The sequence below is a fragment of the Apteryx mantelli genome, chromosome 26, assembly GCF_036417845.1.
Source record: "Apteryx mantelli isolate bAptMan1 chromosome 26, bAptMan1.hap1, whole genome shotgun sequence".
In the NCBI taxonomy this organism is placed as follows: Eukaryota; Metazoa; Chordata; class Aves; order Apterygiformes; family Apterygidae; genus Apteryx; species Apteryx mantelli.
This window is the reverse complement of record NC_090003.1, coordinates 9613467-9633749: the sequence shown is the minus strand read 5'-3', so window position 1 is coordinate 9633749 and position 20283 is coordinate 9613467. Positions and strand designations below refer to the sequence as shown.

At 46.0% G+C, this 20283-nt stretch overlaps 1 protein-coding gene across 1 annotated transcript in view; it reads left to right on the top strand.

Moving 5' to 3' along the window:
• The window catches only part of PAX7 (paired box 7), a 107946-nt gene that overhangs the window by 45862 nt on the left and 41801 nt on the right, over positions 1-20283 (top strand). The window contains exon 5 of the mRNA XM_067310910.1: positions 7213-7412. Coding sequence (XP_067167011.1) covers positions 7213-7412 — 200 coding nt within the window. The remainder of the gene's footprint in view (positions 1-7212; positions 7413-20283) is intronic.

Sequence of the window (20283 nt, the reverse complement as noted above, 5' to 3'; positions counted from 1 at the left end):
TCACTGACTCTCTGCCTCTTTCTTCAAAAGCATCAGCTTCATTGTTAGTATTATTTTCAAGTTGTAAAGTCCATAATGGACATTACCTCAATCTGTGGTTTGGTTACAGCTGGCCAGTTCAGTGCCTGTATAAAAAAAAAAAAAAAAAAAAAGAAGAAGAAGAAAAATTACCCAAACCTTTAGCTCCTAAGGCCCCCACACTAATGCTTTGCTGAACACTGCAGTCCCCAGCTGAGCTGTAAATGACTTTTTCATTTTCCTAGGCCTGCTACCTGGTCTGCTTGGTATTCAAGGGCACCCCACCAACAGGCACTATCATTCTGCTTGGGCCGAATTACTTGATTAAAACGCATATCAACTATTATGTGATTCGTTTTTCTGCTGCTGCTCCACACCAGAGCCTCTAAACTATGTTAAACTGTAATACAGCTGCGCAGGCACGAGCAAATGCTGGAGAATGGGGAGTTTACAGGTTAGAAAGGGGAGGGAGGGGGGAAACCCAAGCTTTATTGTATGTGCTGTGTGGATTATTGGTTTTTGTGTCTGGGAACGTGCTTGGAGAGGGGAAGGAGAGCGAGAGGTGAATCTGAAACACCTCTGTCCCCTTTGCAGCCCCACCTGTTGTTGAATAGGTTTGGAGGTGAGTGGGGGGGCTATTCTGCAGAGATCTGATTGTGTTAGGCGCTCTCTAGCTCGCACGTATGTGCGCACACACACATATATCTTTCTCTTTGTGAGCTCAAGACTTCATCAGTTTTCAAGAAGAGAGAGAAAAAGCTGTTCTAGCTTTCACCCTGGAAAGGAAAAGTCAAGGAAATATAATTCTATGCCTGAGAGACTGCCACTGTGTCTCCCCTTCACTTGGACTTTCCATAGTCTTGTTTGTGTTTTGATGGGTTTTGTTTGCTTTCTGCCAGAGGGAAAGGCAGATGTGAAGAATTCGGGGAGAGTTTCGGCTCTTGCTCCTAGAGCCATTGACTACAGGACCAGGATCGTGACATACTCTCTGAATAAAAGGCTGCATCTTGCTGATTCTTGTTCATCCCATCCAGGGATGCTCATATCCTTTTTGGGGAGTAGAAATTGCAAACTGCAGTCCCAAACCTTTTGCTCCAACAGATACCCTGTATCTGAAATCCAAAGCGAGTCTGTTCTGACACCTTCTCATCAAACTTTGTTCTACCCAGAGACTCTGCCGTTGACGCACTGGGCAGAATTGCACCTTCTGTCTGTCCTGTTGCAACATGAGCTCCGAGGTAAATAATTATTTAGTTATGGGCAGCATAAACAGTCCTGTCTCTGGCTTACAGACTTATTTTCCTGTATAAATGCTAGCAGTAGACAGCTAGTCTTCTGGCACTGCTGTGTCTCCTTAGCCAAGATGGATTTCCGTTTGTTTAGTCCTGGGAGCTTGAGGTTTGTGACTTCTTTTGTTCTAAGTAGCATGGAAAATCTGCTTATTGCCACAATATTTTGGGTGCCAACAACAGGCTAGCTGCATGGACAAATGGAAAAAAGAGCAAGGAAATAACCAGCACTACAGATCCAGCCTGTGGTCTGTTTAAAGCCCCTCCAAGCAAACTTCAGTAAGAGGGCTCAAAAATAGAGCAGGAATGAGGAGAATAATAGTGTGGCTGTACTGGATATATTGGATATACCTAGATAGATTTCCTATTTTATTATTTCAGGTCCTTGTGACAAAGTACTAGCAATCAGGAGATATTTCCATCTATTGAGACTGATACCAGGGCTCCAGTTATTAAGGCAAAGGCAGGCAGCAAAAGCATCAAGTGGCAGGTGAAGCCTGTCCTTTCCAAGGTCATGAGAAATTCTGTTTGTCCTCTGGCATAAAATAACATGGCCTGAATTTCAGGGATAAATGCGACTTGGAAAATGTGCGTGCGTATGCTCATGCAGGGGTAGCTGTTGGGGCCACTGAGGGTGGCAGCTTTGGGGGCTGGAGAGCTCTGAAGAAGGGGGGATCCGGGAGTGCAGAGATGTGGGGCTGTAGCATGTGGTGGTGCTCAGCTCTTGCTGATGCTTTCAAAATGAGCCCTTCCTACCCCTCTTGTGCTATTAAATCCGAGCTCCCCGGTGGCTGAATCAGCTTCCTAGCCAGTCACCTCCAGAACTGGTTTCATGGAGTCGGTTTGGCATGTTGCTGTTGCTCCAGCAGTGTCTGGGGGAGTTTGCTGAAGCCAGTTGCAGCACAAAAGGTGCAGTACAGCTAAGCCATCCAGAAAACCATTCCCTTCCCCCTCGTTCTCTGTCTCCTCCAACACACATTTAATTTTTAGGATGGTGCAGCTGGAAGCGAGAAAGAAAGAGAGGAAATGAGTTACAGGAGAGAGAGTGACAAAGAGAGATGAGAAATACTGAAGGAGAGAATGTGCAGCTCCCCTTTACCCTCTAACAAAATCCGATCCCCACTTTAATGAATGCGTTTTCATGTCTGATCCTGTCTGCCAATCCTTCCAGACGGCACCAAGGTGCTTCAAGACAAGGCAGCAGGTCCTTGTAGAGCATCAAGGGCTCAGTCTGAGCCTGGAGGGTCTTGTTGTGGCCGATTCCACCTAATCCTGTTGATTAATTTAACTCCAGGGCTAAGAGGCTCCCAGGAGCAGCGAATGGAGATGGAGAGGAGAAAGGCAGAGGGAGAGGAAGGGAGGTGGAAGAGAGAAGGGGCTGGGGAGAGGGAGGACAAATCCAGTCCGTAATTACTAAGGGTTTTTCTCCTTCCCTTCCTCAAGCTCTACTCCTCTCCCTTTCAAGCCCCTCCAGAGGACTCTGCCCAGCTTGGGCTAATTGCGCCCCCAACCTGAACCAGCAGCATTATTCAGGAATGCCTGTTTGTGGGCCGTAATCTACACATTTCCTCGGGCTAGAGCAGGTCTCAGGACAAGACCAGGCTTATCCTTGTCACCTTTCCTATGCCATCCCACACACACACCTGCACACGTGCTCTGACCACACTCCTTTCCACTGGGGGGGAAGAATCCTTTTGGCTTGTTCTGTTTTCCCCAGCTCGTCCTCTCGAGATGCGGGGCTCAACATGGGTCCATGCAAACCTTCAGCAAGTCCCTTCAGTTTTCTCTCCCCTCTCTTAGCAGCCACATTTCTCTTATGAGAGGACAAGTCAGTCAGACTGAGATTTTTGTCTCCCTTCACCTCCCAGTTCCATTCTTTTTCGTCAGTCTTTAGCCAGCATGATATCCTAGAGGTGCCGAGTACCCGACAGCTAGCTGTTTCCCATCTTTCATCACAGCTAGTGACTGGTAAGCCATACAAGAAGCTGGTGCTAGATATTTCTTCACCGTTATATTTACAGGCTGTTCACTGCTGTCTGTAAGTGTAAAACACTACCAGCACATGCTAACTGTCACTGCTAGGGCGATAGCCCTGTTGTGCTGGAGGCTGTGTAAACTGTGGGTTTCTCCACCTGCTCGTGTTCATGGCAGTGCCGTATACCTATTTTTTGCCCCCTTTCTTTAGGTGGAAGTGACTCGACATAAGGCAGGGGAGACTCGAACTGTACGGTTCTGAGTTATCTACTCGAAAACCGCTATTTCTCTTACTAAGCTTGTACAGCCCTGCGTGAGGGATGCAAGTATGCTAATGTACAGGAGTGAATATGCCAGGATAGCCTGTGTCTCTAGGAAAGGCAACTGAACTGCAAAGACACAAAGCACCTTTTTATTGGGAAGGCTCCATGCTCAATAAAAATTGCGTGGCCGTACAGATACAAGACCTGTCTGTAGGTCGCACCCAGATCAGATGTCTCGTAGGGCCCCGTAGCCAGGCTGGGTGTTTGATGAGACTCCTAGCAGGATCCCAGTGCTGCAAAACCAGCTTTTCTTGCCTCATTCTGCTCTTTCTCAGTAGACTGTGTCCACAGGGGCATGTGGCAAAAAAGCGTCGTGTATGAAAAGCCCTGGACTTGCCTAGCAAGGGAATTTTCTGAAGTTATTCCTGCAGCTTTGTAAAACTTTTCATTGTACAGAAACTTTGTGAGAGTATAGCAGTGGTTTGTCTGGCAGGTTTCAACTGCTTAGGAATGGAGAAGACCTGTTAGATCGAGTCCATCTTTAGGCAGAGACTGTCCCCTGATAATAGAGGACACATTAGATAATAGGCTCATACTGCCATCAGTCTCAGCCAAAAGCCCGTCTGTATTATTTAATAAATCTGTGTCTGACAGCAGCAGCTGCATCGTGCTCAGACCAGCTGGTTCCAGACATACCCTGGGATTTTTCTTGCTCTCTCGGTTTCATCTTTGTAGTCCTGTTGTTCGAGCCTCGTACTTGGCACGAAGAGTTGTGGTTTCTTTTCCCAGCTTTGCTCCTGACTCACAGGGTGACTGTAGGCGGGTCGCTTCTGCCACCCATGCCACTCTTCTCCCGGTTGTAAAATGGAAATAATGCCAGTCTGGAGCTGTTTGGAAATGGGCAGATAAAATGTTACGTAACTCTATGTTGCAAGGCTCAGCGCTCTCCCCTCTTAGCCCTGTGGCCAGGGTGATGGCCAGCACAGTGGCTGGTGTTGCTGTGAATAGGACAGATTGTTACTCGTGACAATTCGCTGTCCTCTCCCAAAATCCTATGGCCAAGCCGGGGATTCCTAATGAGCAGCATAAAGCTATTGAAGGAAGTTTGGCTGTTTTTCTTCCAGGCCTACACAGCAACAACAACAAAAGAGCAGAGTGAGGTGTGGGAGACGAAACCTGTTGCAGATTCTCTTCTGGGCTCTTTCTTCCTCACCTGGGGAGGTGCTGGGTCGCAGCCTTGCTATATGCTGTGCAGGCGGTTACACCAAGCGAGCAGATGAGTTGCGGGAGATGTTATAGCATTACCATCAAGTGGGCAGGAGAGCTAGGTTTTAAAAAGTCATTTTGACGTTGCTGTCACCGTAATGCTTGCCAGCCAGACTGGGGCTTTGTCGCACTAGGCATGAAACGTGCAGCAAATGACAATTCCTGTGCTGAGCTCAGAGGCTGAGAGAAGACTGAAAGTTGCTACTTAAGCGTGTGTATTAACTATACAGAAATATGTTCTGCTGCAGAGATAAATCACGTTTTAATTTAGTGTATTTTCCTTCCCCCTCCTCACACTGGACCTCTCTCATTCTAGACCTACTCACCTCTGTCCTCATTTTTTTTTCCATATCAGATATTTCCAAAAAAGATACTAATTAAACCAACAATAGCCGGTGACTTAAGCAATTAACTTAATGAAATGAACTGTATGCTATAGGCTTCCAGATGTGCTTTTGCCCAGTATGGTATTCCAGAGTCCAGATGTGCTTCTACCTGGTCCAAATCATCTGGGACCCAGATGTGCAGGGCTGTTATTCTAGAGTACAGATGTTCTTTTTACACCAGACCTTTCACTGAAAATGCAAGTAACCAGAAAGCTAGTTTAGCACCAAATTTCTCCTATGGACGGGATATTAAAACTGTCTTAACGTGGGACAGATGCTGGTCCATTGAAGTCAACAGTGAGAAATAAATGGCTCTTTATCTGAGAAGATTAGTGTGTGAAGACCCTGTGCCTCGGTAAGCCATAGCTGGAGCTGGAAGCAAAGGAAACCCTCCTCAGGCGATTTCTCTGGCCCCTAAAGAAGCCATCGGTTCCAGTGCGGCGGAGTTTGACTCCGCCACGACTGTAGTTAGCAGCTCGGTTGTGACACTGCATCTTCCCTGGGAAGATCCAAGACATAAAAGCATTTTGTATTGCACCAAGCTGAATGCGGTGGCATTTTGTGACCTGCTCGGTATAAACAAGTGAGCTCCAATGGGAGATTTGCCTCATGCTCCTCAGGCTGCTGCTGCTCTTCAGCAGCTGTTGGATAAGTCACAGCTGCCATTTTCAGCTCTGAAGGAAAAAAAGGCAGATTTTGCTTGCAAGTTGAGACTATCGCATAGGAGCTGAACAAAAAGAGAGAACTGTGAAGCAATATTACTAACTTTAGAGAATTTATTTTAAAGATGAGCATATATAAGTCCTGCTTCTAACCGTAAGTGAGTAAAGGTTTATCTGAAAGAAACAAAATTCTGAGCGCTGTGTTTAAGCAGATTCTGGCCCCCAGTCTGATGTGTGTGCAGTTATTCTGAAAGGTAGTAATCAAGCTTTGTGTTAAATAATGAGTATGCATTTAATGAGTCTCCTATCTTCATGACAGAGAAGGAAAAAGAGGTAGAGGCCTGATCACTCACATAGCTGAAAGGCTGCATATATCATGTTCTTCCTTCTCTGCTTCCATGAACCCGTGGTTTGTTTGATAGTAGCTCCTGCACCCTGCAAACAAACTGTCAGCAAGCCCAGCTTAATACTGCTCGAACAAAAGCTATAAAAGCTTATAAAAGCGTCATCCTTTCTCCATGCTGTCAGAGCTGTTGGCTTTGGAGCAGGAAGGAAGCAAAGGGCCCATGGAAGGGACAGTTGTGGTCCAGGGTGTTCAAGGCAGGGAGGAGGGAAAGGCCAAGGTCCAGGGCAAGTGAAGGCAGAGGAAGTAGGTGCCCAATTAGGCCTTGGCAAAGGACATCCATGGCATCTTAATGCTGTTGGAGTCTGGCCTTCTGCAAAACTCCTGTTGAAATTTGGGAAGTAAGAGTTGGGGAGAAGAGGAATTGTATCCCGTGGGCAGCCCAACCCAGAGGTGAAACTGAGCAGGAAATGTTTTCCCTAGCTGTAAAAATTACTAATTTTTTTCTTTTCTTCCCAAGGTGGTTAAAAATTGATAACTCAAACACTGATACTTCAAAAACACAGGAGGAAATTAGCATGCACAAGTCAAAGCATCTTGTCTTAAAATTTTTATGTGCTCATTTAAATTTGTACATCTTTTCAATGTCTAATTTTCAATTGTCTGACACTTAGAAGCACAAAGTCGTTTCAAACCAAAAATGGAAATTTCTTGAAATAGGATAAGCCAGCAGTTGTGAGATTTTTTTTTCACTAAAACATGTTGAACAGTGGACCTTGTTGAACCATCCCTTTCCTGCAAACAGTTTTGATGTTGTTAGATTGTCCTTTCACAACATGAAAAAGCAAAAGAAATCTGGTAGACGTGCTGTAGTTGGAGTACTTGTTCTGATGGATACTGTCAGTGTAGAACTGAGATTACTTCACTGGGTTACTCAACTCCTTCAAGAGCCTTTCTCCCTATGGCTTTTAAACCAAGCAAGCCTCACTTCCCATTTCTTTCCCACCCCAGGTAACAGGCTGGACGAAGGCTCTGACGTCGAATCTGAACCAGACCTGCCTTTGAAGCGCAAGCAGCGCCGCAGTCGAACCACCTTCACCGCTGAGCAGCTAGAGGAGTTGGAGAAGGCCTTTGAGAGAACCCACTACCCGGACATCTACACACGGGAGGAGCTAGCTCAGAGAACCAAGCTCACCGAGGCCCGTGTTCAGGTAAGGACGAGAGCGAATGAGTGGCGAGTCAGCCTGATGGCACAGCTTTCGAGTGTGTTTCCTGTGGGGAAGGAGGTGGTACTGCTGGGGATGAGGATGTTGAAAGGTGATAATGTGCATGTACCTCTTCTCTGGAACTGCATTGCCAAGGATCTGATACGTACGGCCAGTTATGCCAGTCCAGTTCTGTAGATTCCTTATGTTCCTATGGATTTGTAGATGTGCCGTGTTGATTTGGCCCATTACAGAGGTACCAGCTGGAAGATTTCCCTCTGGGTCGGGATCAGGAGCCAAACTGTCGCTAGCTAGGCAAGATATTTAGCTCTGTGTTCCGTTTGAGGAAATTCCTCCCTTTGCCTAGGAGGAAGCAGTGTGTGTGCATGTTTGTATTTGGTGCTTTAGGAGAAATCGTACCATTTACCAGCTTTGCCCAGGGGAGCAGATCATATTTTGCAAAGTTTGCAAGTTGCTTGTGTGAATTTTCATAAAACTTTTTTTTCCCCCCAATCTCCAGAGAGTACAGAAAGGGCGGGAGGAGGGAAGAAGAGGGGAGGAGCAGGAAGGGAGGGTTTGGAGCAGGGGGACTCTGACATCTACACGATTAATAGCCCTTGTGGGAACTCCACACAGAGACCCTTATGTCTTCCAGATAAAGGCTGGGTCAGCAGTGTGTGCAAACACGCAGAGGGATAAGGAGTGTGAACAGATCGGGGGGTATAATAGAGTCCCTTGGGGAAAGGGGAAGAAAGGGGGAGGGATTGGGGATTGTGCTGGGTTAAAGAAGTGAAATGGAGACCCCAGCAGTCTGTCCTCCGTGTGGCCAGTGCTCTTAGGTTTCAGGCTGAGTACAGGGGTCTCTGTGCATGCAGCCTGGAGTTGAATTGTGGGTACTGAGAGAGGAGGGAAAGAGTACTCGGCCTTGGGACGAGGAAACTGTCAATTAACTAGCCCCTGAGAAGCAAAACAGGCTTTTTCTTGTTCTGCAGCGCACAGGAGAGCGAGCTTGATGTGCTCGCTCAGAAACCAAAAGCGCAAAAGGTTGGGCTGCTTCCCAGGCTGTCTGGGAATGGACATTTCCCACGTGCACCTGGGATGTGCACTGCTTAAGGATGTTTCCCACTAGCCCTCTTTCCCAAAGAGGTGTTAAGCCAGTCGTAGCAGTGCAGCAGATACCTTTTCTTCTCCCTCCAGCGCTCTCTTGATATTGGCTATTTTAGGTGATTAAGCTACCAACAGTTGGAATGTGTGAATACCCCCACTTCTCTTGCATATTCCATTTCTAATTGCTCTTGCTTACATAGATGGGCATAAGAAAGATGCTAATGGGGAAAATAGAGATGCTGCTGTTGAAAGAAGACTAAAAAAGGCATTTTAAGGGAGAACTGAGTTTAAGTAGCACCTCTTTATGGTGTAAGAGAAACCTGCACTGCAGGAGCAGTGATAAGGGCATGTTGGGGAGGAAGGGAAAAGCCCTGAAGTACCAGGGAGTGCAAAACCAGAGGCAGGGTCTCTCTTTTCCAAGGCAATCTGACCTCACCATGTCAAGGCTGGGAGAAGGGAGGGAGGTGAAAGCAGAGAAAGGAAAAGCTAAATAAATAAATAAAGAGACCCTTTCCCTCATCTCAAGCTGTGATCTCCGAATCCCTCTATTTGCTCCCAGGCAGCTTGCGTGGAGGTTCCTGCCAGGGCTCTAGTAGCAGCTGTTCTCCGAGGCACATTCCTGATGGCTTTCTCATTCCGACATCCTGGCAGACTCAGCTTCTTCCCACCACTTTTAAGCCTGCCGCCCCTTGTAAAATTTTCTGGATATCAGAGCAGATCTTTTCCTGGCTCTCGGGACCTACAAACATTAGTCAATCAAGCTCTTGTGAAGGGAAAAAAAGCCACACACATACATGCACACACACGTGCACGCACACACCCAGGCAGGGAATCTCCTACCACCTTATAGTCTTATTCCTGTCTCAAAAGAGTCTGTAAGGCCAAAAGAGACATTTTGGATTAAAGATAGCTCTAGGAACAGTAGGGCCAGCTGAGACTGGGGTTTCTGGGTGCTAAGGGCCATGCAAACATCTACTTGGAGACAAGCTTTGTCCCAAACAGCTTGTTATGTTAACAGATAAAAGGGGGGTGGGTAGGGGGAGAAAAAGGTGTGAAAAATAGTTTGTGACCCATAGTCGTAAAAAAAGACCCAAGACTAACCTTCTCTGCTGTTCAGTGCTTGCTCACTGCTTCCTCCATCTTCTGGATCTCAGTGTCTCCAGTCTTCTGTGTAACTAGGGCTGGACAATTCCCAGATCAAATGCAAAGTCTCTGAATCGGAGCCCTGACGTTGCTCACAGGCTTTATTACTGTATCGTATGTAAACCCCATCCCTGCACTAGAATCCTGTTGAATTGGTCACTGTACCAGCACCGAACAAAAGACCAGGCCATCAGTTTGCTTCTTTCTCCCCCTCATCTCTATTTGCTTTACCGTAGGAAAGGTGAGCTAACCCAACTCTCATCCATTCTGTCTGGAGCCTAAGTATCCACCTACCATAATCTCCTCAACGTTAAAAGCTGGGCTCTGTTAAACTTTATTGGCAGGCCTTGGAGTCCAGCCGGTCACGCAGCTGTCCAGATAAGTGGAAGTTTGACACATTGACAGCTAATAAAATTCACAAGCTGAACAACAAGAGGGGGCTGGGGGGGGGACCCAGTTTCAAGCTCCGGTTTCTCATCTGCTAGGAAGATCACTGGAGGGTGAGCAATATTTTTGCAAGGTCACTGCAGCATCTGCGTGGCTGAGATGCAGGATCCAGCATTCGGACTTCGACACACCCAAAGGTACACATCATTCAAACTCAGTGTAGTGAGGGACAGGACTGCTGTGGATTTCCACCGGATCAGAACCACAGTACCAGATCCATGCCCAGGGAAGCCACCAGTGGGAAATTCCCACCGACTTGTTTTTGTGTGAGGCAATGTCTTGACTCCTATATCCATGCTAATTGCCCCTTACAGAACACATTCTTGCCCAGCAGCAAGCTCCCATTTCCACCTTTCCGGAAAACAAGCTGCTGAATGCTGAGTGTCCACAGATTTGTTTTCCAGGCCGGTTCATTGCAGTAGTACATCAGACTCCCTGCTTCAGCAGCGTAATACTGTTTAGTGAGTGGCCTCGATATGTACAGGCCAGGGTGGCTCTGACGCTCATCAGAGTAGGAAGCACTAAACTGACACCAGCTTGGAAGCTGGAGGAATGATCTCAGGTCTAGTTTTATGACACCAAAATGGTGAACTTGCACCCTGTTTTTTAAACAGCCTCCCCAGTGCTGAGGTTAAAATTGGCATGCAATTCTGTGGCCAAATGTAATCGCAGGTACAAATTTGCGAGCTGTGAGAATTAGCTGTCTACCTTTCTGGTTCAAGGACAGTATCAGATCAGGATACTTAGGACCGTGGCTGTGTGTAAGCTAATATAATCTGCAGGCAAATCATTTAATCTGCCTCCCAACCCTACATCCACAGCTAAGGAGCCCTGGTGTCATGCTTCAGATTATAACTAATTCAGACTTCAGGGATTTTGAAGTTGCAAAGAAAATAGCCACAAATCTTCGCTCATCTCCAGCACCTCCGTTGTGAGCGTCATAGCTATAGACATAGTATGATAGGAGAAGAAAGCTTGCTGCTTGTTGTCGTGCCAGGTTGATGACCCTCTTTTGCTTGGATCTATATCATATGTGCTACGTACCTATGTGCTAGGATCCCATGCTGCAAAGAACTGAGACACAGGGAGGAGAAGGCGACTAAAACCCTGCAAGAAACAGTATTCTTGTTCTGCAAGGATTTTCAAGATTTTAGGAAAAAAAATTCCATCTCTAGTTTGGGCACAGATTTTGAAACATTTTTACAAGGAATAATTAAATTAACAGCTGAGCAATTCACTTAAATTTAAGTGAAGTCCTGCTTTTGGTCTTCAGTGTATTTTGGGTTTTACCTCAGTTTTTGCGATTGTCTGAACTGATAATGTCAAACTTTTTGTCTATTTAAAAAAAAGAAAAAACCTAAATGGGATGCAGTGACAATTTGGGAGCTTTTCTCCCTGGCATTTCCAGAGAAGGGAAATTTTATCAGAACTGCCGTTTTCTCGCAGACAGTTTCAGCTTTGTCAATGCAGCATTCTTCAGTAGGAAAACAGTTTTGTCAGAAATTCCTGCCTGGGTCTAGAAATGACTTCTCAAGACAACAGTGGTGTCAGGGTCGAAAGAGACCCTGGGTACCTCAGCCACGGGTCTAGTGAGCTGGACCTAATGCATCCCTTAAACAACAGCGTTTGTGGATTTATCTAGCCAAATGCGTTGTACTTTTAAGACTAGTTACAAAAGGATCTCAGTGCTGGTTTGAGTTGAACAATATCAACATATAAGATAAAAGAAAGCAGAGCATATGCCCAAATTGTCCTCAGATCAGCCTCACAGTCCCATGTCACTTAGAAATTTGTGCCCTGAAAATATCTTCCCCGTATAGACCCTGGTGCATAAGCGCCCACGCAAGCAGCCCGTCTCTGCTCGTCCTTGTGCTGTCGTGAGTCAGATTTGATGGGTTCCAAAGTATCATCGCAAAAAGCTTTCCCAGAAACCTACCAGAAAGGTTCCCAAAAAAGAGATGGCAGCTTTTGCTCCTCAGCATCACCTGCGAGTGACTCAGATGGTCATACCACAGGCAGCTGGGTACAAGCACGCATACCGCAGGCGAGTGTGTTGAGCCAAATTCCTATGGTTCAGGCAGTGAGCACTCTCTGGAAATAAATAAGAAGCAAGAAGGGGTGGGTGTGTTGCGATGCTGATTTCTGTTATTAATCCTCAGGAAATTCCATGCACTGAGAAACTCTTATTTCAATAACAAAATTAAACTAGAGAGAAGGAGTCGCAACCCAATGCTTTATTGATCAGTTTTATGATTGATACCGTTGTGATTTCTGCCTGGGAGAAAATGGCTGTTTCATTTAATAAAAAGACTCAGAGCAGTTCTGTCTGAAATCTCAGTGCGTGTTGGGGGTACTCATGTAATATATATTTTATGGCACAGTGTCAACCTGTAGTAAACAAACAGCTATATTCTAGATTGGGCTATAGGAGCTCAGAAATGCTAGATGGAGCGCCAGGAAAAAAAAAAATCCATTCAAATTTGTTTGGAAATTTTCACGAAGTAATTCGGTTTTCAAGGGGAAGAAGCTGAAACCCCCCAGTCTCCCATTTCCCAGTAGCACCCCGAAGTCTAGTTGCAGAGAAATAAATGAATTTCCCAGCGACTTCTGAAACAGCTCTGTGGTGTGCTAGTGGGGAGCCCGGTGCTCTGTCAGCGGGTGTCATTCTGGCCAAAGATTTATAGCAGTTTTTGAGGTGGTGCTTTTCGAAAATGGGGGTTGTATGGCGGGGTGGTTTGGGGATGAGCAGGTCTCCCCCAGCTCCGAGTGTTAATTGGAGTCATGCTAAGCTGCTCGAGTCTAATGTTGTTTGCCTGGTGTTTTGATTCCCAAACTCTTTGAGACGTTTCCAAACTGGCTCTTCTAAGGCAATCCCTCTCGCTTAAAGGTCAGCGGAGAATGTTTTCTTTCTTCCTGTGGGTCCGACTAGTTTACGTTTCTTGTGAAGAGGCCTGGGATGAGGTTATGGCACAACAGCTGCCCTGTGTTTTTGGCAGGAGCCAGGGCACTGAGAGGCCGCGCACAGGAGTGGGCAGTCGGGGCTCTCATTGGCGCGGGCCGGCTTGGCACGCTCGTCTGCCACGGCATCAGGCCAGCGGCGCTCTCACACGCTGGAGCGGCCGGATAGACGACCCGGGGTGAGAACAGCCCCTGGCACCGCGGCAGCCGATCCGTGAGAACCTCGGTGGCGCTGCCTGTGCGTGTGCCCGGACACAGCGAGAGACCCGCAGCGCGATGCCAAGCGACACCCAGCTCCCGGGAGAGGTCAGGGCTGAGGGGAGCCTGCTCTTCCAGCCAGCTTTAAAGCAGCGGATCCTCTAGGCAAAGCCAGCAAGGCTTCTGCACTGCGTAGCTCAGGGCTGAATGCAGCTGCGGTGGCGAGGAGGGTCCAGATGCTTCCCCCCCTCCGTGTCTCACGGAGACCTCGCTGCACAAGGATGCTGCTAAGGAGAGAAAGGGGGAGGCTGGTTACAGCCTCGTCACATCGCTTTCCATTCGTTCAGTAACTCTGTGCTTGATGTCTCGCTGCCTTGCTGCTGTTCTTTCACCTCTCTCCAGGCTGAATTAGAAACAGAAATGAAATTGGGTTAAAGAAAAGTGAGCCACAGTGCACTTGCTCCAGCTAATATGCTCTAAATGAGCCCCGAATCCATCTATTAGTCACATCAAAACTGAATAAAAAAAAAAAAAGCATAGTAAACTTACAGGTGTCCAAGCTTCAGTGGCAAGTCTTTTTCTACCTGACTCTTGCATAAGCCAAAGATCATCTCTTGGAGCTGCAGCACATCCTATGCCCGTATCCAAGGGTTTGCTTAGAAAAGGATCAAGACTTTTGATATTTTTAGTAGAAATACGGGAATCGAAACCCTTAGAAATAGAAATGTCCCACTGAAGGGGGACATAGTCCCAGCTACATAAGAGAGTCGGACCTATTCCGTTAAGTATATTATAGTTTGCTAAGGATGAAAATGAAAAGCCTAATTCTGTAGTCCTTCTGGCAAAACCTTGGCTGAAATCAACAGGAATAAATACAAGCTCCAGGCTTTGCTGCGTAATTTGACAAGACCGACTTGTTTTGGATCTGTGCGGCAGGGAATCTGTATGAAATAATTGGAGTAACCTATGTCAGAAAATGCTCTTTCAAACTTGCTAGCTACTGCAGATACCCTCGTGAGGCAGAGACAGAGGAATCCATTCAGGTTCGGTAAAACATGACATACATTGAATTTTAGATAAAATCGTGAGTTTTGTTGAGATTCAGAGAAGTAAGTTCCTTCTTCTGCTTGTCTGTCCTATTCTCACTAAACTTTCTGCTGTTCTTGGTCTGCTTTGGACCGAGGAGCAGAATGGCCACCGAGTTGAAAGAGGGAGCCACTAAACAACATGCTAATGATTTGAGTTTCTTACAAAGAAAAGAGGACCCAGAGGCCAAAGCAATGAACTAGGTCCCAGTTTCTTGGATGAAATGGTAGCGTATAACGCTGCACCCTCAGCTGGGCTAAATGGAAGTCAGTGAAGTCACACTGATTTATAGCAGCAGAGTGTCTGTGCCATTGTATTAAAAACAAATAGGGCCTCCTAGAGGTTTTACAAGAAGAACTTTTATCACAAAATTTGCAGTCCAGCAAGGGTGGACCAAGCTGACTCTCATACACTTTGCATGTGGACTGAATTCCTAATTCTAACATAGCCACCACCCACTGTGCCAGGTAAAGTGAATAAATGTGCCATCGCTTCGAGCAGCCGGGATGCCTGAGGCTGTTCCTCAGTCTCCCCAGCGCAGGAAGGAGGCCTTCTGTTTACTGGGGTACCAATTAAATAGATTGGTTGACAATGAAAAATCTTTATAAGAATTAAGAGCAGGGTTTGCCAGGATGTTTTAATCTTTCATCCATTTTCCATAGCGTTTAAGCTATTTTTAAAGAGTCATAGCTTTTTCTTTTTCAAAGAAAATCTTGATAGTATAAATCAGTGTGCTGCTGGTTTGTTGTTAAAGCCGGGTCTATCTCCAGCCAAACAATAGCGGTAGGAAATCTGCTCCCCAACATCTCATACACCTCAGTGAGGTGTGAACATCAAAGCCTGTTCTGGGATGTTTAAATGCAGCTCTAACACCATTAAGACTGGGCCATCTAAGAAGCAGGTATTCAAGTGGAGAGAAGGCACTTTGTAAAGCACACTACACTGCCTTGCAACTGCTTTAAGACAGCAGTGAATTCATCGTGATGAAGCTCTTTCAGCTTTCACAAGTCCTCAGACATACAGTTTATAGAGATAAATAGAAAAGTAAAACAAAGGGTTTTTTTCATTTTATTTATTTAACAGAATTTTCTCTGACAACTGAAATAATCACTGAGAAGCAAGCGCAGTACATCAAATGCAGAGCTGGAAAATATAGCAGTAACTGTATTTGCAAACAATCATTCAGTATTCAATAGCTGTTTCATGCGGTGCTAATTTTTCTTACTTGCTGAACATAAAACCTCCTTGTTACAGTAAGTGGTAAAGCTGCATCTCTAGGTGGGGCTGGGTTTGGAGCTGTCAAGCCATGAGTTCAAATCCTGACTTGGGCAGGATGTCTCACTACAGAAGTGGACTGAGCTCTTTCATTTCTCCTGTCTCCTATTTCCCCGTCCAGAGGATGAAATCCATTTGTAGTTATGAGGTGTTCATACTGTAACGAACATTTAAAGTCAGAGATGGACTATTGGTAAAGTAAGTGGTTGTGACATGATTATTTTTCAGATTGTTGACTATAGGTATGTGAGCAAATGCACTCCTGCAGGAAAAAATGCACTTCTTTATTCTGCCTACCTTTTTTCCTTCTTTGAAATATTTTTTCCAGATTGCCAACCAAACATTAAAAAGACTAAAATAACCGATGTCATACATCGAATATTTCACTGCTAACAATGGTTTGTTAAAGTAGTTGGCAAGAAAATCCATGTACCAGAAACTGTGTTTAAACTCTTCAAAAGATAGTTATAAATAGCCAACACCTTCAGGAACTGGGATATGCTAAGAGAAACATAGACTAAATTCATTGGATAATCTCATTTGTGAAGAATCATTTGTTCTGCCCTACTAGCCCTGTTTAACATTTATCTTAACCGTATCACTCACAAGTGACAGAGGCTCAGTGTTTTAAGCACTGAACCAAAGTGTCAGTAGATATGGCCATATCCCTACATGCACAGGTAAAATCTACGTGCTTAAAATCTGTGCGCAGTTGTGGGCCGTTTTCATGTTCTGTAAGGAATTATCTCAATAGCCCCAGTGATGCTCATATGTCTCTGATGTCTGGTTTTTGCTTTCCTCAGCTCCTGGCAGAGGAAGCGTAACCATCGCTAAGCTGTTGTAGGGACTTACCAGACCCCATCTCCCTGTAACATCTCAGCACTTTTCAGTCAGGGAGAGCTGACTTTCAGTAGCATCTGAAAGAAGACATTCAAACGGAGCAATAGCTACCCTTGGTCTCTCACCACTGTTGCTGCTAGAGCCACTCTCTCGCCCTCTCTAAAAGCCTCCTGCGTGATCCTGCTAGAAAGCCCAGCTTCTGCAGCATTTGCAACTAGTGTGGGCAAAGCAAGGCACTGTGGAGAACTGCCCTGCTTCTGAGGAGGCCTTTAGGGACCTGATCTGGCAAAGCCTCCTCCATGCAAGCAGTTGCTGCTGGGGAGGCACCTTCTCTGATTTTGGTGGAATTTTTTGGTGTGCTTTAGTCATAAGTGACCATGTGATTCTTTTCCACCTGGTTTCTGCAAGCTCTTGGGCCCGCGAAAACAAACACATGTTGCATCTCTTCCATTCTGCTGGAGAGCCAGGGCACGACTTGTCTCTTCTATCCCTGTTTTCATTTATGAGCTCACTTATCCCATCTATCTTTCTCCAACATCAAGTCCTGATTAGGCTGAGCAGGAACACAACAGGCTTTCTTTCCCACAGGAGGCTCTTTTTGACCTTCCTTTCCTCTCCTTGTCTGACAAATTGTGGGAGCTGACCCATATCTCAGCGGCTGCGGGGATAATTCAGTCCAGCCCCATCCTGGCAGGCAGCTGTCTCCACAGCCCTTCTCCGCTGTTCTGCTGGTTGAGAACAAGTGGCGAGGACATCTTGGGTAGGCCGTTGGCAGGGCTGGGTGCAGGCGTTCGGGTTAAATCAGAAGCAGCGCTAACCTTTGTCCCGAACCCCAAACCCAGTCTGGTTGGGAAGATGGGCTCTTTGGAATCAGCTGGTTCTGCTAGGCAGACAGTGATGGGTTGGAGAGGTTTCTTAGCCTCTCTGTGCCTTCCTCTCCCATCTGTAAGGAGGATGGTGAAGGTAATGAGTTGAGTAATATTCTGCGCTGAATAATTAGCATGCAGGATCCTTCTAGCAGCAGAAGTGCAGCATGTGGCACAATGGGGGACTCTAGTCTTATCTGATCCTGGGCGTGACTAAAACGAGAACAACCTGTTCAGATGTCTTGTAAGTTATTTTCCGTGTGGACACTCCTGTGTCTGTGTTTCCCCTCACTAGAGCTGAGCAGTTCCTATAAGGCAGGGGAATATTTTTAACTCTACAAACCCCTTTCTCTGGGGAGACTTCAGGTATTCGGATCTGAAAAAGGGCACGGGGAAGACGGAGCAGAGTCGGGATTTGCAGAGGGGTTAAAGGCAGGAGGAGAAGGTGCAGTCCTCTGAAGGGAGGCATCGTTTGGGGCTACGTATAGCTAAGCTGGAGAGTGAGCGGACGGTGCAGTAGCTGGATTAGTCATAATGGGTGAAATGCAGGACGGTGTTCTGCTCTGCCCTGGGTTTAATAAATTGAGAAGCAAGATGCTGGGTCCACAGCTATTAGAACAGCAATTAGCTCTTGTAAGGTCTCCTGTCTATACGATGCACTCTTTGGAAGATGGTTCACAAACCCCCCAATGTTTTTAGCAGGTACAAGCTGTTGCTTGCCCTTGGAAGGCAGCAAATTTACACAGTGCAGGATCCCTCTGCCATGCCCAGACGAACTTTGTCTTTTTAAGAAAAAGCAGCTTTCTGCTATGGCAGTTTATTGGCTGTTGGGTTCTTTGAACAGCCCTTTTCCCAAGTGGCAACCAAGTTTGTCCCAGGAGAAAAGTCCAGCTATGCAATTAAGCCAAAGCCCATCCCAGCAGCCTCCGGAACAATGTCTCCGCAGGCAGACCAGCATCTTCAAAACTTTTTCCTCTTCCTCATCTTCTTCACACCATGGTTTGGTTTTAGCAGCTGTAGCCTTCACCCTGGGCTTAATATGGTGTAACAGGATCCTCTGGCAGGGGGAATCTTTAGTGGCTGATAAAACCTTAACTGTTGTGAAATGAAAGCAGGTTCCCTTTGAAGTGCGCCTCGCATTACAGTTGGCTGCTGTAGCCTCTATATTTCAACTACCAATAAAATGATTTATAAGCATAAAGGCCTGAGCCACCTTTAAGGCAGGGGAAGGGAAAGAATTGCTAACGTCATTAGCTGGAATGTATCTTCTTTTTTTCTGTGGGTTATAAATAAGGGGCAGAATCAACCTGTTTGGGCCATGAAACGTCCCTTCCTCTGCAAAGGAAGATAAATCCTATAAAATTCTTTGTGGAAGGTTTCAGTGTATTTGTGGTTGGATCCTCCAACCGGTCCCTGTAAGGAAGCACTACAGCTAAGCATGTAGCTGTGCATCGCACTTGGTGCGTGTGTATTTACTGTTATTATTGTTTATTATTTGTCTTACTATGATGCTCCAACCAAGGCAGAGGTATTGTTTGTATCTGTAGTTTGAGAGAGTCTCTATCTCAGATGGCTGATTACTGAAACAAAAAGGTGAGAATATGCTTTCATCCTCCCTTCAGAAGTGGCGATGTGATGCCTGGATAGTGTAAGGATCAAATTTTGTTGAATGCAGCAATGTTGTGTCATACAAGACACCTGTAGGATAATTAGGAACTAACTTTCTTGCTCTGAAGATAGTCCACTGCCCAGAAAATTAACTTTCCTTCCTTCCCAAGCCCATGTGCTTTGCAGACCAAAGTATGCAAGACACCCAGAGAATGCCCCAGGCACAGGCCTTTCTGGCCGGCTGTACCTAGTTGTGAAAGGATCCAGCGTATCCTTTTCTCTCCCTTAAAACACAAAAGCATCAACATCCCCTAACTGGATGTGGAAGAGCAAGACTGGAGGAGCAGGCTTGTGTAGGAAAGAGTGGTAGCAAAAAAAGCTTCTCAGGAAAAATCTGGAGGAAAAGAAGTAGAGTTTGTGAAGGCCAAGGAGGAAGATCAGAGACTTCTAACCGTATTTGTATGATATGAATGAAAACGCAAAGACAGGCCAAGAAAGGGAGTGGGAAGCTGAAAAAGCAGAAACTTAAGCAGGTCGCTCCCTTTAGATAGCCTGGCCCTGCTGGTGCCGAAAACAGTTTGAGGTTGAGAATAAAGGGTCCATGCCACCACCGTGGAACACCCTTGGCTTCTTTGTTGATACTTGCTGTATCATGGGGCTTTGAGTTTTAAAAACCAGATGCAAGTACGTGCATTGGTGAATGGAGAGCAATAACCTCACGCGGTATAACATCATATAATGCAAATCTCTCCAAAACCGTGTTTTGATCATGTGTTAGCTAATCCGACTGACAAACCGCACAGGGAGAACCAGAGTACGCGAGGGTATGCTGTTTGAGAAACCTGTCCCGTACTCAATCACCTCACTCCACATGTTTCTTCTAAACTTCTAATCCAGAGTGGATTTGCCAGCATCTGGCTCTTAACTTTCCCACCCTTTCTAGTGTCAGAATTCACCGGAGTGTCTCTTACTTTCTCAGAGTCCAGACTCTCTTTCCTTCCTGATTCCTGGATTCATAGCTGCTTGGTTACATTTTCCCTCCAGTTATTTTAATTTTATATTAAAGGCCTCTGTACTGAGGCCTTTTTTTGGAACGGAGGCTCTTCCAGACAGGGACTAGGTCTTTTTTTCCCTGGAGATTTGTCTCTCTCCTTATGTTCCTATCCGGTTAGTAGAAACATTCTGAAAGTTTTTATGTCCTTCTTAACTTGTAAAGTGGAAGAAAATGATGTGAAAGAAGGAGCCAAGTTCTGTTTCCTTAATGAGCATGAATTACACATGCATGCATGTGTAAGTGAAATAGGGGAAAAGGGCAGGACCATCCGCTTCGTGTGATCAGGGCAAACAAA